The 17,939-nt window shown below is 34.1% G+C and overlaps 2 protein-coding genes across 2 annotated transcripts; both read right to left on the reverse strand.

Moving 5' to 3' along the window:
- Nucleotides 1-1,059: 1,059 nt before the first annotated feature.
- Nucleotides 1,060-8,072, reverse strand: LOC145610261 (external alternative NAD(P)H-ubiquinone oxidoreductase B2, mitochondrial-like). The gene is made up of 10 exons (XM_081665571.1): nucleotides 7,859-8,072; nucleotides 5,901-6,186; nucleotides 5,602-5,808; nucleotides 5,197-5,447; nucleotides 4,529-4,751; nucleotides 4,244-4,348; nucleotides 3,792-4,064; nucleotides 3,574-3,695; nucleotides 1,731-1,850; nucleotides 1,060-1,601 (listed from the first exon to the last, which is right to left on the reverse strand). Exons 1-10 carry the CDS (start codon nucleotides 7,936-7,938, stop codon nucleotides 1,514-1,516), a joined length of 1,755 nt encoding a protein of 584 aa, XP_081521697.1. The 5' UTR covers nucleotides 7,939-8,072; the 3' UTR covers nucleotides 1,060-1,513.
- A 5,517-nt stretch (nucleotides 8,073-13,589) lies between these two features.
- Nucleotides 13,590-14,948, reverse strand: LOC145612365 (uncharacterized). The gene has a single exon (XM_081667741.1). The coding sequence runs from the start codon at nucleotides 14,647-14,649 to the stop codon at nucleotides 13,708-13,710; it is 942 nt and encodes a 313-aa protein (XP_081523867.1). The 5' UTR covers nucleotides 14,650-14,948; the 3' UTR covers nucleotides 13,590-13,707.
- Nucleotides 14,949-17,939: the final 2,991 nt, after the last annotated feature.

Below are 17,939 nucleotides of genomic sequence, written 5' to 3' on the forward strand. Positions count from 1 at the left end.
ATCTTGGAAATGGAGTGGAAAGGAAACGAATAAGGAGAAGAAAAAGAATCATTTAACCGTTAGCTTTTCATTTGTTTGGTTTAAACATGAAAATGAATCATATAAACCTAACCCTCATTATTTTTGTTGAGGGGGATAAGAATTGTTACCTTAGCTTTTAGAGAGATAACAAATGAGTGGAAACCATTATCCTTAGATAATGGTAATTATTTGGGGCTTGCCCCACGTTAGCACCAAAAAAAAGCACCAAAAAAAAAAAAAAAGATAATGATAATTATTGTTACTCCCTCCGTTCCTAAATTACATTCCTGTTTTCCTCTATTATGTGAGGGATAAATGCTAGAAATAGGAATGTAATTTAGGGACGGAGGGAGTACCCAAGTCTTCTAACCAAACACTTAATAACGATAATAATTTAATCGAATCTGTTTTCAACTTTTAAAATACTCTTACTCGTACCAAACATGAGCATTGAGTCGAAAATCCCATATCACTATGTTTTTCCCCAACCTTAAATCATTAAAATCACCCAGGATTGTGATGATAAAGTACTATTGGTCTGCTTTCTCTTCTTTTTACTTGCAACACTTTAACTTTAACTAGCCTTCATGATTTAGTTAACAAAAAATATAATCACGTGAAATCTTGTTACATTTGTCTAGAAATACTTTTCTATCAAGATTACACATAGGTATTCAAATAAAAAGTAACGGCATAAGTAGTATAAAAATGTTTACAAAAAAAATAAAAATAAAAATAAAAAAAATTTGGAATTACACGACTTCCAGATTAGGAGCATTACGGCATGGTTAAAAAAGTGGCCATCAAATATCTACACCTATTGTTCCATAAGCTTTAACCCAAAAATCAGTCATTCCCAATTGGGTCAACACCCAAAGAAGCCTAATCAACCTTTTTGACAAGGTCCAGTCACAACACCCAAGTACACCTAATCCAGCATATATAAACCCTCTATTTTTTAACAGAATATAGCATCAAATCATACTTGTATAAAACTTGAGCCCATTAACATTCAGCATTATTTCATAAAACATGATACGTAGAACTTGCAACTTTATAAAGCCTAATGAAGTGAATGAACACTCTTCCCGCACCTGTGCAATTTACATACTCCGTAACACAAGACTAGTAGCATACAATTTGCATCTCAAAATTAAACAGTATGATCTTCAAAATTTGTTGGCAAATTACTAATAATTTCCATTAACAAAACCCAAAAATTGTGGAACCCTGCATTATTTATTACAGTAAACTTCAGCTTGTGCATCCGATCTCTCTCACTTTGTTTGTAGCTTGTATCGATCATCAACATTTACTTGTATGTTCTAGTGTTCTAAGAGGGCCAAAAAAATATGAATCAATATATTTAGACAAAATTTTGCTACCTCCAATGGCGACACGTGAATGCACGTGTGATTAAAGTATTGTTTTTGGGTATTAATACGAATGTTGTTCACTATCAGAGCCTAGAGCAATCCAACATTAGGCAGATCTAGATACGACTTGAGTCCCGGCCAAACATGAAACGTCTTGACCAGTCTCCAACCACCAAAGCTCTTGTACGCCAGCTGACTTGTTTGCTGAAATTTCAGAAGAGAACTTGATATCAGTATTTTACTCGGTACATGTCCTATATGATGAATTATATATACTTCGTATATAAGAAACATGAATGGGTTGAAGAGGGAAGCAATTTATAAATGTTGTACCTGGCATACACAGAGTACCACAACCACTGAGTGCTGTGTCCAATGGACACCCAGTCTCCAGGAAGCTGAGCTGCAGCTTGTTCTCCTCCCAGTGGAGCAAATTGACCAAAATGCCGATACCTGTGACCAAAACAGATTTCAGCACCAAACTCACTACATAATTCATGAATCATGACTATGCAGTAAATCATGCCAATTTACTTCTGAATGACATGGAGAAACTATATAAACCGTCACTGCCTTAGTTTATACAACTCAACCCTGAATCATGAACACTAACATGATAAAACAATCAGAATGGCATCAAAACCAGATCATACTCTCATACCGTAGACAGTAAAATATACGGCTATTTCACCAAATGCCACTGAGCAATTTAAAAATTCACCAAATGCCATCAGACTTTTCAGAATTTACCAAATGTCATCCAGTTTTTAAAAAATTCACCCGGTGCCATTAATGATCAACGGCCGTTAACTCCGTTAGTAATTAGGGGTTAATCTGACATGTGTCATGACATAATTGGACCATTTATCTTAATTCATAAAAATTAAAAAAAAAAACAAAAAATTAAAAAAAAAAACCACAAATTTTCCCAGCCACCGCCAAACCCTAACCCCTCCCCTCATCTCGCCGGAAAACGGCCGGTCACCACCGGAACCACCAACAATCGGCCGGGCGACCCTGTAGCTCCCCACCTGACCCACCGCCGACCCCCAAAACCACCCACGTTGCTCGTCCCGACCCCAAAAACCACCCACACATCCGCCCCGACCCCAAAAACACCCCGTCAAAAAGCCCCTCCTCCCTTTACCTACACTTAAAATCGGTCGTTTCGACGGTGGGAGAAGGGAGGAGGGGCTTTTTACTGGTGGTTATTAGGGTCGGGGCGGCTGTGTGGGTGGTTTTTGGGGTGGGTGTTTGCGGTTTTATGGGGTTGGGACAGTTTGTGAGGCAGGTTTTGGGGGTCGGCGGTGGGTCAGGTGGGGAGCTACAGGGTCAGCCGGCCGATTGTTGGTGGTTCCGGTGGTGACCGGCCGTTTTCCGGCGAGATGAGGGGAGGGGTTAGGGTTTGGCGGTGGTCGGGGTGGCTGGGAAAATTTGGGGTTTTTTTTTTAATTTTTTTTTTTTTTTGTAACTTTTTTTTTTTTTTTAATTTTTATGAATTAAGATAAATGGTTCAATTATGTCATGACACGTGTCAAATTAACCCCTAATTACTAACGGAGTTAACAGTCGTTGGTCATTAATGGCACCGGGTGAATTTTTTAAAAACTGGATGGCATTTGGTGAATTCTGAAAAGTCCGATGGCATTTGGTGAATTTTTAAATTGCTCAGTGGCATTTGGTGAAATAGCCGTAAAATGTAAAGTCAGAGTCACATACATCCAACTGCAATTGAGATTTTATGCTTTATTCGCCCACTAAAATTGTTTCAGTTGTTGCCTTGTAGGTAAGATTTCAGATCAATGAAGTAGTGGGCAGAGGTTAAATTAACAATGCCCCCATGGCCCCCCAAGGGAGCAGTGAGTGTTGAATCAAGACCTCAACGACCCCGCCAAGGTGCCAACATTAAAAAGTCTGGGGGCATGAATCGTGTGCCTACAGACACTCAGCATTTGTGCACTTTCGATATTCTCTATACAGACTAAAAGATATTATCTACCATAAATTAACTATACAACCTTGCTAGAATACAATACTCACATTAACTAGTAAGTTGCAACTACATTTTGTTAGGGTGAGTCTGTCTCTCTTGAGATGGCCAAAGTGTTCAAGCATGGGTGAGAACTGAGAAAAGTATAGGTGGAGAAAAGAAAAAAATAGTAAAGCAGCTTCATACCTGAAAGGCTTAAACCGATGTTGACCTTCTCCTCTGATTCTGATAGGGCCTTCAGGGTTCTTTTCACACTCCTCCATACGATTAAAACAGTCAGCCAGATAGGTACCTTGCTGAGCAGCAACCTGTGTTGCAGTTTCACAAATAATATAAAACGAGAATCAGGAACAAGACAAATATTCACAGCATAATTTAGTGAAATCTGATGGACGAGGTTGCACCTGGGCAGTTGCTGGAAGGTTCTTCATTTGAGAGTCAGCTTGTGAGAGAGCTGATCTGAATTCTTCAATGTTTAATTCAATGGATTCCTTGGTTGCATCTCCTTTGGCTTCCTTCATCAAATCAACAATACTCTTCAGCTTCCTGTTCTTGAGGTAAAGTTCAATTTGGGGGTATCTTTCCAGAATGTCATCAACCAGTTCCTGCATTTCTTTTACAGTAAGAGTTCCAGAATTATCCTTGTCAGCCTTCTTGAATATATCTGCAATATCTTCCTGTAAAATACAATTCAACCAACTTTAAGATAGGAGATTACTGCATGGTGCATAAGGAGATCAACAAGAAACTTAACAGTGTCGATAATCTTATCATTTCTGTTCTATAACAACTGGTTGCAAATACAACTTCTTCAAACATAAGATTAAAGTGCAGAAAATGGCTATAGTAATTGTACCATGACTTTGCGCTGGACTATGGTTGCACAATCACCCAATGCATATATTTCGTCAGTTCCTTCCACTCTAAGCCACTCATCAGTTCCCAAGGCACGCCTTTTGCCCTGCATATGCAAAACAGAAATTAGAATTCATGTGCTTTAGATCAAAGACGGACCCAGAAAGTGCAAATTAGAAAGATGCACTTGGTTACATCAGTGAAAATATCTGTACACTTGATTAATTTGCTTCAATAAAAAAAAATAAAAAAATAAAACATAGTTGGAGTCTTAAAGAAAACATACTTGATTAATTTGCTTCATGAAGTCCATTATCACTGGACGAGCTCCAATGCCAGTAGACCAGACCAGCATTCCATATGGCATGGAGGATATTGTCCCGCCATTCTTGAGTGCTTTGGTTGATATCTCTTTGTTAGTGACATTCACGACCATTGACCCAGTTTGAAGATTGATACCATCCCTGTGGAACTTATCCTCAGCAAATGCTGTAATTCTCTTATCAAACCTGCAAAAGAGAATTAAAAAAACATTATAACAGCACACACAGACTAGGAATCAGATCAGTACAATTTCAACAAGCTGAGAAAAATTTTGGGCAAGGGAGAGTAATCAGCCACATTTTTACTAATACTGTTATTATCCATATGGGAAACAAACTCATATATGTTGCGACCACAACAGTCGAATGTATTTGGTAGTCTTCTATGGCTTCAACATGTTTGTCCAATGTCCAGTTTCACCCAATTTGATATCCTTTACACTATTTAGTTATAATAAGTTAGATTTGTCAAAGCTCAGCTCAACCATGCTTAAATGTACAAGGAAATATGTCATTTTCCATAGACACTACAGAAAAAACTTATCCAAGAACAAGCAATGGCATCTGCTTATCATCTGTAACATAATAGAGAAACCACTATTGCGTCCAAATGGGAAAAGAATGAGCTCACATGTTCAATATATGATCTGTTGCCTCCAACAGTGTTATCTTCACAAGGTCTTTAACCTTGGGATACAACTTCACTAGATCATCATTGACAAAGTCATGAAGTTCTGCAGCAAACTCAACACCAGTTGGACCACCTCCAACAACAACAAAATGGAGAATTCTCTTCCTCTCTTCATCACTAAGTGTGGGGAGGGCGGCCTTCTCAAAGCAATCAATGATACTCTGACGGATCTTTTGAGCGTCCTCCACCTCCTGTAATTGAAACACAGTTATTCTGTTATTTCACAAACCTCAACGATTTTCTGGTAAACTAGACTTGCTAAGACAAATTGATTCAGACAATAGGGCCTGCTAATTATAAAACTGCACAGTTCTGAAAAAGAGATTGCATCCTTTAATCATGTACCTTCAAGAAATGGGCATTCTCCTCTACACCAGGAGTGTTGAATGTGTTAGAACGAGCTCCCATAGCAATAACTAGGTAGTCATAGTCCACAAAAAAATCAGCTTTCCCATTCAAATCAGCATTCTGAGTAGATCGACATTTTACTTTCTTGCTTACAGGATCTATACTGAGACATTCAGCTTCCCAGTAGCTAACACTAACATCTTTCTGGAAAATCAAAGTATCAGGACATGAAAAAAAAAAAAAAAAAAGCTCTGGAAATTAATCAGACAGGCATTCTGAAATTCTGTTTTCTTTACCTTCTTAACCATTTTGCGAATTGGTTCACAGATACTACGGGCTTCAACTGTACCAACAGTGACACTAGGTAGCAAAGGGGTGAATGCAAAGTAATTACGAGGGCTTATGACATGAACGTCATAATCAGGATTTTTCAGATTCTTCAAGAAACTAGTTCCAGCCCAGCCAGTGCCAAGAACCACCACCTTCTTTTTCTTGTTTTGAGCTTCAGGTGAAATGACAGCATTTTCAACATTGTGTGGCTTTGAATCTGAATAAGCCAAAAGACCTCCACCAGCACCTCCACTAACAGAGAGAACAGCATCAATTAAGAAAATGTGTAAGCAGGGACAAAATAAATTACAAAAAACAATATTAGACACAAGACTTTGTTTGTGAAAATAAGTTCAATACATCATCATAGGTAACTGAAAGTACAAAACAGAGAAAAATATTAGACTTGTTCAGCTAAAACACACCATATCTTGTGGGTTATGCATAAGCTTTGTGCAGAATGCAAAACACAACAGCACACGTACCTTGACTAAGTAAACTAATGAAGCAAAGTAAGAGTATATATTAGCCACACCTTGTTTAAATCAAAAAAAAAATATATGACAGGCTAGAGCAAGGACCACAGAGCATAATGAAAGTACAACTCATGATTCAACTTAATTTGCATACTTCTAGGATTAGAAAACAGATCAGAAAGACAGCCAACTAAAGTGACTCAAACCTCTACCTTAATTCACCAAGCACACTAGCATTATACAAGTAACTCAAAACACATTTCATTATCAATCAATTTCACCAAATCTATAACTTAAATCTAAGAATTAAGAGTCAAACAGACAAGCTAGCATGAAGCTTAATTACTACTTCCTTAAATATCTAGGAAAAGAAAGTATATCATCCAAGAGTCGTCTGTAAAATCATTAAGCAGTGTCAAACGCAGCTGTTTTGATATACAAAACTTGAACCTAAAATGGCCTGTTCAATTTCTTCCAATAATTGGCAGTTTAAGACTATATACTTTCAACTCCTAGTTTGCACGTTTTGAAGAGAGACCTAACTACGACATGATCCGTCATTGTCAAGCATGACATTACATATGTTTAATACTAGATCAAAGGAGTAATACTATCAATGATAAATGGCCAAACACATTATCAAATACTATGGACAATGAATCAATGATCATGATCATCACCATTCCAAAAATTAAGCTTGATAATATCCTAATCTTTCGAAATATGAGTTGTAATATCCATTTATGATCATTTCAAAGCATAATTTAACTAAACAGCCACAAATTGACAATATATACTGACAAATTATGATATGCTAAGAAAGGATCACCTATAACTTCTTTTATTTGTGGCAAAATCTATTTGTCTAAAGACTTCGTAAGGTCATAGATCTAACAGTTCAACTCGAAATCTCTGATTTCCTCCAAAATTCAAACTTAAATTAGTAACATCCAAATGTTATGCTTCTCAGTCCTTCAAATCAAAGGCAAGCAATGCTAGATTAGTAGTATCGGGTTAATCAGTAGTGTTAGGTTAACATTTTTTCGCAGACAAAACAAAGAATTAACACGTCACATTGCCATAAATCCAAATTTAGTAAATTATGCTAACAGAAAGATCAAAATAAACAGGAATACGACAAACATTCAACATCAAGTATACGATCACCACAGAATTCTCAAAAGTTAACCAAATACAACAAAAATTGATTCATACGCTTCGCAAAATCACAGAATTCGAAATCACGACATGACGATATTGCTAACGAATTCACCAAAAACAATCGCAATATTCAATCAACATACATCAAATTCAACAGAATTTTCAACATAATAATCGAACAGAATACTAAATTAACGAAATCAAATCACGAGTTCAAAATTGAAGCTAAAGCACCAAATCAAATACCAAAAGAGTAACAGAGCACTAAGAAACAGAGGACGTAATACCTGACGGTAACGACGACAAGAAGCTTGGAAAGAGAAGGATAATTGTAGAAGGTTCTAGAAACTTTTTCGTAGAACGCCATTGTTACAGTTAGAGAGAGAAAGTAAGAGGTGGAGAATGTAGAGAGAGATTTAGGGCTCCTTACCAGAAGTTTGGAGAAGGAGAGAGCAAAAAATGACGTTTAGCGTGAGAAGAGAGGCGAACCAATAAAATGGGAAAAGAATTTGGTGTAAAATGAACGTGATGAAGTCGCTTTTTTATTTACTTTTTTATTTGGTCATAAATCAGCCTTGGCTTGGTGCGCAAGACAATTGTTACGCGTGGCATTTGCCAGTTAAAGATACACCGTATATTATACAACACCTTATACGGTGCGTTTGCGAAGATTCTACTCAACTTGGAGAAAAAAGAGCAAAAAATAATGAGAGAAGGTATTGCGTACGAATGCACGAATTGTTTAGTACGGGAGACTTGGCTGATATATTTTACTCGTTAGCTGATTTATATATTTTTCTCGTTGGCTGATATGTTTCATATTGAGTTTATTCTCTAAGTTTTTATAATTTATAGTTGAACCTTAATAATCATTCTTATTATAAGAGAAAAAATGCTCGAATTTCTTCATCAAGTTCATAAAGACTAAGGAGTAACAGTGATAAAGTGATGATGGTTATTAACTTTAGAATGCCTATGTATTATGATCAACTTATGTACTGATAGAAAATTAAATTAAATACTTAAATGTTCAAAATACGTAGGATTATATTACTAATTGTATATTTTACAAGTATTGTATAACACAATATATACAAGTATGTTCTCAAAAAAAAAAATAAAAAAAAAATAAATAATAATAACTACAAGTATAATAAAAATGAAATACTCCGTATTTCTAACAACTTTGTGTAATTGAGTAGGACACCAAATCTCATATATTCTCCCCCATATATTTCTCTATTTTCACATTGCCATAAAAATGCCATGTGTTTATTAAGTTAGAGAAACAAAGGTGGCGGTGATTACAAAAACAATAAAATACTACGGAGTAAAGTTTAATTTCAGTCTGAATTGACGGCCACGATTAATTATTGACAAACCAACCAACGGTTGAAACAAAACGTAAGTACTTTCTGTCTTTGACCTTTGACCTTTGACCCGTTTTAGTTTGGAGTTTCTGGAATATATTTATGCTCTCCGATTTAGTGGTAAGGAAAAGTTGGCGTAAAGAATAAAAGAGTACGTTGACACTTGACAGGAAATAGAAGGTGTCAAAATTGTATTAAAGCCATGTTCTTCAGCATCAACCTAATCTACTCGTTCACTATTTTGGATTCTTTATACGAATAGTTTTTAATTAGCAATAGTAGGAATTATTTTATTAAGATTAGTCAATTTTGATTGTTATGCTTAATTATATAATTGTCAAAGAATATTCCGAACTATAATGATTCTCATGTGCTAAAGTACTTATACAAGTTTAATACGTCATATAATGGGGTGTATTGTACTTTTGTGCAAAATCGAAATATAATACTCCGGTCCTACGTATAAGTTTAGCGCATTTTTGTTTAAATATTAGTTTTTTTTTTACTTTGCTCCAATTTAGTTATAATACTTTCATTTTTGTTTTATCTTATGTTGTTATTATTGTGTTTTAGAAGAAGTCCCAACTCCCAAAGCTATTTTAATATAAAATACATATGTATTTTTACTATAAAAAAGGTTTTGATCCACTCTCTCTTACATTCAGTTAAAAAAAAAAAAATTATTGTTTCATTGTAAATGTAAAAACTAAATTGTGATAGAGAGAGTATTGTATTTTTCTGAAGTCTCATGTTAAATTATTATTAAGAAATTTTCATTAATCGTACACAAGTCCATGCAACTGAGTCTAACCAACCACGTGACAAGCTTAACCTACATTTATCTTTAAATAAAATGAGGATCAGATGGGGTAACTAATCTTAACTCATATATAAGTTATTTTTCAACACTCTCATATGTGAGTCACCTAGATTATCAATAAGGAATAATAAAAATCAATCCATTTTGCATCTTCCAAATCACTAGTTGTATGATACATTGATACACATCACTAATAAAGTATGAATCACTACCGATTCTTTGAGAGTTACATCACGGTTAATTAAAATTAAGTGTTGTGGACTATTATCTACGAGTCAAGACTCAAGATGGGCTAAAAAGAGTTCAAGCATAGCTTCTCAAAAAAAAAAAAAAAAAAAAAAAAAAAAAAAAAAAAAAAAAAAAAAATGTTACCAAGGGAATGGCTTATAGCCCAAATAAAAAGTTGGGCCAAATCCAAAATTGGGTTCTCGAATAAACCAAATGTACATTCATCTTAGCCAAATAGGAGCATTTCAATTTCCAAGGAACCTAAAAAGTGGGAAACAAATTCATACCTTTCATTTACGTAGTAGTTCTGTTCACCTCATCTAGATTGGTAATGTCCCCAACATTTTGTGAAGGATTGAAGGGGAGAATTTGCGACTTGGTAATTCAACAATTGTAACATGGAACCATCATATCCCTAACATTATGGTTATGGTCGATTGGCCATGCTTTTGGTCATTTGTGGCGACTCTCGTGCTTAATGATGAACATAAAATGAGTCACTTTCTAATTAGTACTTTGAGAAACGATGATGATGAGAGTAATTCGTAATTGGTAGGTAAATGTACACGTAGTAAGTCATATCTCGTACAAAAAATATTCATATATTATTTGTTGATGTTGTAGTGGCCTATTGCTATATAGTCATACTCGATAATAATGTATGTGCTTATGTGCACAAGTATTGAGTGGCATGTAACAAGTACAACATACCATAATACGTATTAAAAGTGAGTTATTCTGCGTTTTCATGATGGTATAATATTTCGTACAATCACTTGAATTTGATACGGGAAACTTCATACACAAATTATATTTAATGAATTATAATACTATCTTCTTATTTATTTTCAAGTTTATAAAAGAACTCATTAAGCTTACTTATTAGCTTCGACATTCTCCCTCATCATAGGATTAATTAATAAATTTAAGCTCAAACATACATGATTGGATTTAATGGATGCATGGTTGATAATTTCTAGAATAGACGTTCAACAAAATGATAGTTATTAGATATTCAAACCCCTAAAATAATGCAAGCTTCCACAACAAAAGGTCGCTTTCCTAGAGACAATAGACAAATATACAAATGAATCGTTCCATTTTCATGTCTTTCTCTTGTAAATTTGTAATGTCTACTTTGAAGCAATTGTCACCATTTAAGTTTTACAACCACATCATTTCTCTATTATGAAGTATTGAAGCAACATGACTGCGGGAGCGACAAAGAAGAAAAGTGAAATAATATCTCTTTTGTCGACTCAAGTATAATCATAGTGTAGTATATATTACTTATTATGAATCAATAATGATTGATCGATATATAGTGTATATTTTCCCCTAATTCCCTAGCAATTTGTTTTTTCGTCCTTGAATAGTGTTAGTGTTATATGCCATCAGATCATTTCATAAAAGAACAAGAGATTATTGGCCTTGTTTGTGTGATTTGTTTAACTATTTGGTCATATATAGTAATCGTTTGTATCAATAATATTAGTTGTCGGTATCATTTTTTTTATTTATAAAGATATACATTTTTTTTCTTTTTGAAGAATATAAAGATGTACAATTAATTGGTGTTATATCATCCACATACCACCAAACCGTATTGCAGCAGGGTTACTTGTTTTGTTGCCTTTTTGATTTCTCATGTTAAGTGTGCGGGTAATACTAGCTCTAGCTCATAATGTCGCAAGGTGGGATTCTAGAGATTGTAATGAGCTTGCTTGCCTAAGCCCTTTTTCTCAAAGCCTTTTAAATTTGGCGGAAATTGACCTCAATTGATATTATTATCCGCAGGTGGTTTAAAAAAAAACAATTGGTGTTATATTGTTACTATCTCTTAGAATTTCTAGTTCCCTAAGGAAGTTGCTCTTTACAACTTCAATTCATAACTTCAACTTGTTAAATGTGTTGAACCAATAATCATTGAAATTGGCAAAGCCAACGGAAGCTTAATTGAGGGTGCGGTAGCCGGTAGAGTTGTTCAGACTAAGGAGAGCCGTCAATCTAGAAGACTATTTTGTGCGAACATGTTAATTACTATTGTTAAATTAATACTTCCTCCAATTTTTTTTATACTTGCAACACTTTTCTAAAATGGAAATATCACAATAGTTGTAAGTTTGCAACACACTATAAAAGGAAGGTTTTTATGGTGAAAATTGTACTATTACCTTTATTTAAATCACATGACCCACTTGATTATACTCATAACAACCACTTAACTCCATTTAAAGTATATTATATCATGTGATGTCCACTTTTTCTTAAATGTCGTGATAAAATGTGCGTTGCAACTATAATGAAACTGAGGAAGTAGAATATAAAACCAATCAATCATGAATTGATGAACTTCAACCATTATTACTTTAAGCTTTTAACTGAAATGTTTCCTTTTTTTATACATACAAAACACTCGTGAGTTGGCAATTCTATTAAATGGCTAGGAGAAAATTGAGGAGAGGGGTGTTTATATTACTCCATATAATATTAGATACCAATTAGTTGTTGGTGTGGCAGTGATTGAGATTACACTTGGTATGAAGGACGACCTATGTACGATCCCCCACAACAACAATTAGGAGGTCACTGGAACCTAACCACTACATGCATCCAGAACTGTTCTCCGAATCCGAATTATCCCAAAGGGAAAAAATTATGATATTAAATCCTATTTAACACATGGTAAATAATTTATTATTTTATGTGAAGTTTTTTCCCCTTTAAAATATAACTTGCATTTGAATTGGTTATTATTACACAGGGTTATAATAAAATTTATCCACATTGTCATTCACTTCGACATTATACTTTGTTTTCAAAAGAGAATACAAAATATCAAGTGGCTTAGGACATGTTCTCTTCAGCTTCATTTCACTTCAGTTCAGTTCTTAATTTTCTCCACTCATAAAATTTTCAATTCAGTTCAGTTCAGTTCAGTTCAATTTAGCTTAGTAAATCAGAACAGGCGCTTAGTCATAAGGCATTTAAGGTTACATGTTCAAATCTCGTATGAATAACATCTTCAATAATTATAAGTAATAACTTGATGAGAAAGAAGTGGAGAAGAAAATTGTTTCCAACAGTTCTCCAATTCTTTTAGAACGTTTTTTTAATATCTAACATTGATTATGAGTTTAAGGATAATATGAACAACTTTATGCCAAATCTCATTTCTCAATTGTTGTGATCTCATGTGTGGTGCATACCAATATAATGTAATGTACTATCTCCGGTTTCAATTATCTGCAACAAAGGAATATTTTATATCTCACAAATAATACCCCTATGTTGCAGATAATTGAAACCGGAGGTAGTACACAATTGGGCCATTAATGAACATTTAAGTCCTTAATTCCTTATTATATAGGTACTCGTACAGACGTTGTTAGATCAGTCTAATAAATTTTGTAAGAGACAACCTAAAACGTCAAATCGCATCATAGAAAATTACGCATGACATATTTCGTTTGATGATGGGGACATCCTATCCCCTACTTTATCAATTGTGATTATGAAAGTACAAATTAATTTAACTAAAATAACACAATACCTTTCAAAAGCCCTATTGAGTATTGAGTGTCGACTTTCTACAAGCTCTTAATTAATAATTAGCATATATTAACAGAAACATGCAAAACATGTAACATCAATTCCGTACTATATGTTTGAATTTAACACCAAAATTATACAACTAAAATAAAAAGAAAAAAAAAACTCACCAAGGATAATCAGACATATTTTTTGTAGGAGAAATATCAATCTCAATTAAATTATCCTCATCATCAAAATTATGATAAACTGTTTTATGATCTCCTGATTTATGCTTCACTAGCATGTTAACCATCTTCTTATCACCAAAATTATACCCATAATCATCTAAAGCAATCTCAATTAATCCTTCTCTTTCCTCTTCATCCAACGACGAAGAACTATACGAATATGAATCTGAATCCGAACCCGAATCCGATTCCGGATAATACCGAGAAAGGGATGGGTACCTCTTTATTATTCCTGCCTTGCAAAACGCGTCGTTTTGTGATTCTTCTCCCTCTTCCTCTCCCTCATGCGCTTCGTATATCACCTCAAGTGGCGCACCCACGTCCCAGTCTAGGAAACCCTTCGGGCCCAACTCGGGTTCGGGCTCAGCCCAATCCAAACTCTCCCACCCAGCCCGACTCTTTTCCTTCTCCGGGTCATGGTTGGCAAAAGAATCAAGAATCTCAGCTGATTCACCCGGATCACACGTTTCATGTTCCGGCTTCGGGCCGGGCTCAATTTTGGAACGGGCTTTAACCACGTTATGCTCTTGCATTGGGCCAGTTTCCACCTTATTAAGCTCATGCTCGGGCTCGGGCTCAAGCTTGGTTTCCAAGTCATTTTGAGTTATGACTTGCCGGGGTGTACTTGCACCCTCGGCTGGATTTATATTGGGTTGTTGTTGTTGTTGTTGTTGTGACGTGCCTAATCGCAAGAGAGCGAGTAGGAGGACTAGAGTTGAAACTAAAAGAGGGGAGGATAACAATTTGAGGAAAACATGAGGTGAGCAAAGGAGGATTAAGGTGTAAAGAGAGACAATGCAAGAAAAGAGGGAGTGATAAGAAGACATAGTTGGCTTAAGTGGTGGTGGTGTGAAGAAATAATATAAGAAATATGTCATGGGTTATTAGTTATGACAATATTTGTAAGAGAAAATGGTGTAACAAGCATTATTAGCAAAGAAGAAAGTTGAGGAAGCCCCATGACACAAAAGGAAAGTGGGAGAAGATAGTAGGGAAAAGTGAGGGAACATTAGAATATATAGTGATGTGGGGAATGAATAGTGGAAGTTGGGTTTAGTGTCTTGGGACAACTTTGGATTGTTCAAAGCGTGAGAGCAAAGGCATGTGGAATGACAAAGAGTTAGTGCCAAATGGAAGCTTTTTTTTTTTTTCACTGATAGAGTCAAATGTACATCGATCTTTGTTAATTAAGCACCTATTGTAATTAGTAAAATCGTCATTTGATATACTATATAAGTATAACATTAACTAATAATCCGTCATGTTATATATTTATAATTTAAAAGCACTCTGATAAGGTGATAGTCATACGTCTGATAATAAAATAAAGAAAATGGAATTAGATAATTGAACTCCTCAGCTCAAGTCCTCAACCAATCATACTTATTATGATTACTCACAAGAGCAAGGCCAAAATCAAATTTAGGAGTTAGGGCCTGTTCACATTTACTTAATTTCAGTTCAGTTCAGTTCAGTTCAGCTCCAATCAGTTCAGTTCAGTTCAGTTCAGTTCCAATCAGTTTAGTTCAGTTCAGTTCAGTTCAGCTCTTAATTTCCCTCTCACATAAAATATTCATTTCAGCTCAATTCAGTTCAGTTCAGTTCAGTTCCAATCAGTTCAGTTCAGTTTAGTTCAGCTCCAATCAGTTCAGTTCAGTTTAGTTCAGCTCAATTCAGTAAATATGAACATGCCCTTAGGAGTGCCATAATTAGTTTCCATAGTCATAGGATGCAAGTATGCAACCATTATGTCTTTAAGAAATACGAAATACGGAGTAGAATTTTACATACTTCGTATAAGTTGATACGGACTACGGAGTATCGTGGCAATATCATCAATGATCCTCATATATATTACGGAGTACCAACATTAACATTCTCATATACTTGTAATGTCTAGTAGTGAATTTTCTAATTTCACTTTCAATCTCGATATATTTTAAGCATAAACTCTTATTGGATGGTACCATAGATTTAACTTATAGGCATAGTAGGCACTAGGCAACACTATATCTTATCTATCAGTTGGTTCTTTTGGCGTTCTTTTCAACCATCTTGTAGTTGTAGATAGACTTATCTTTCTATGACATGAATTAAAGTTGTCTTATGATAAAAGATGCTGGAAAACATTAGCTTTTGATATTCTGAGCGCTGATTATTATTATTGTACTGTAATTTAGAGTACTTAGTTTAGATATTTATTTATGATGGCACAAAGGATAAGTCATTTCTTTCTTGTCCACTCAATTAATGCCATGTACACTCAATTTAATGGACACCTGTACAACAGTCGTTTCTGGTTCAGTTAAAGAAAATTGTATCCTCAAATAGTTGTTAGAACCTGATGTTTTTTTTTGACACGTAGAACCTGATGTTTTTACATAGGTTATAATTCTTCAAACTTTGTTGTACTGTACCGAGTATTAAGTTATAAGCATGAAAATGAATAATACTTCATGGACGTTATAAAAATTACTCGTATTAGATACTTCGTATAACGTTATAAAAAATATGTTAAAAAGTACTTCGTATAACGTTATAAGAAGTAAATTTTTATAAGACGTACATATTGATATTGATTAGATAAATCTATCAAGATTCCAATTATATAAATTGCTCTTATATAGAGTACTAAGAATATATATATACAATCAAAGATTTTAAAATGTGATTTTCAAAAGTTATGGGCGTACTCCATAGTGTATACTTGTGTTTTGAGAAGAAGATAGTTACAATAATCTTGTAAAAAAATAAAAAATAAATAAAGATAGTAATAATAAAATTTTAATTAATATTATATTGAAGAGTGAAAGTGACGAGTGCTTTTAAATAGAAGTACCAGAAACTACTACGGAGTACTAATTTTGTAAAATTGAGAGTTTGACCAAATGTTGAACACATGTTTGAGTCTTTGCAAAACAATACTTCATAAATGATCAATAAAAAGGACATGTAGATAATGGGATAGATAGTACGCATATGGTCAATTTATCTCTTCGATTCCGAGACAAGTACAACTACTCATTCAATCTATTGGGTGTATAATGAATTTATTGAAAGGAATGCCAAATTAATGTCCGTTGATCATCTCATTTGGGAATTCTATTATACCTACAAGGTACTCGGTGTCTTTGTGAAATACCATATATTCTTGTCTTCTTGGCGGTTTTATTCCTCTTTGGAAATTTACACGGGAATTAAGGAGGGAAGAATAAGACAAATAACAATAATTAGATAATGCATTGAGAAGTACAAAGATAAATTAGTTATTACTCATGACAAGTCATCAATCCTTTGCAAAAAAAAGGACCAATCACATGCTCTTAATTAAAAAATTTTAATCAATCATATTCATTGTAATTTGGCACATGAATTATAGATTAGGTAAGGATGAGTGAGAAAACATTAAATATAAAACAGAAAAAGAGAGTTGATTTACTAAAAAAACTTACCAAAAATAGAAAGGAGGAATGTAATTTTGGAATACCAAAAATAGAAAGGAGGAATGTAATTTAGGGACGGAGGGAGTAGAAAAAAAGAAGGCATCTTATCAAATCAATGATGTTTATGTTAATGAGCGTTAGGTTCTTTAAGAGGAGGGAGGTGGAAAATAAGGAGGGATCGGATTTGGCCTTGTTTGGGAGTTAGCTAATATGTCTAATACAAATAATTAAAGTAGATGTTAGTGATATATAGTTGATTATGTGTTAGTTTGAATTGTTGATTATATTCGGAAAACTCTTCAATTGGAGTGTGTACCATTGATCATAATATATAGAGACACAACCCTAATCACGTTAGGAGATCTACAAAGATAAGGATACAAAATATACAAATATATCCGACAAATATTATTTATCTATAATATCTATCAATTGTAAGTAGTTGTTTGTATAAGACAAAACTTTTTGCTTGCCTTAAGGTGTGTTATATTCACCTGATTTTCATTTATATGAATTTAACTGATTTATTCTTAATTTATCTTATTAAACTTATTTTAGTTGTAATTTGTAGTTACGTAATCCTTATTAAAACTTAAATTTTCTAAACTAAACTTAACTAAACTTATCAAAACTTATTAGACTTGAAATAGGTGAAAATAAAGTGCACATTCCCTTTACTTCACAAAACTTATTAAGGATACCTAATAAAAATTGAGGTTTCATAT

This window comes from Chenopodium album, chromosome 24 (genome assembly GCF_948465745.1).
Source record: "Chenopodium album chromosome 24, dcCheAlbu1.1, whole genome shotgun sequence".
Lineage (NCBI taxonomy): Eukaryota > Viridiplantae > Streptophyta > Magnoliopsida > Caryophyllales > Amaranthaceae > Chenopodium > Chenopodium album.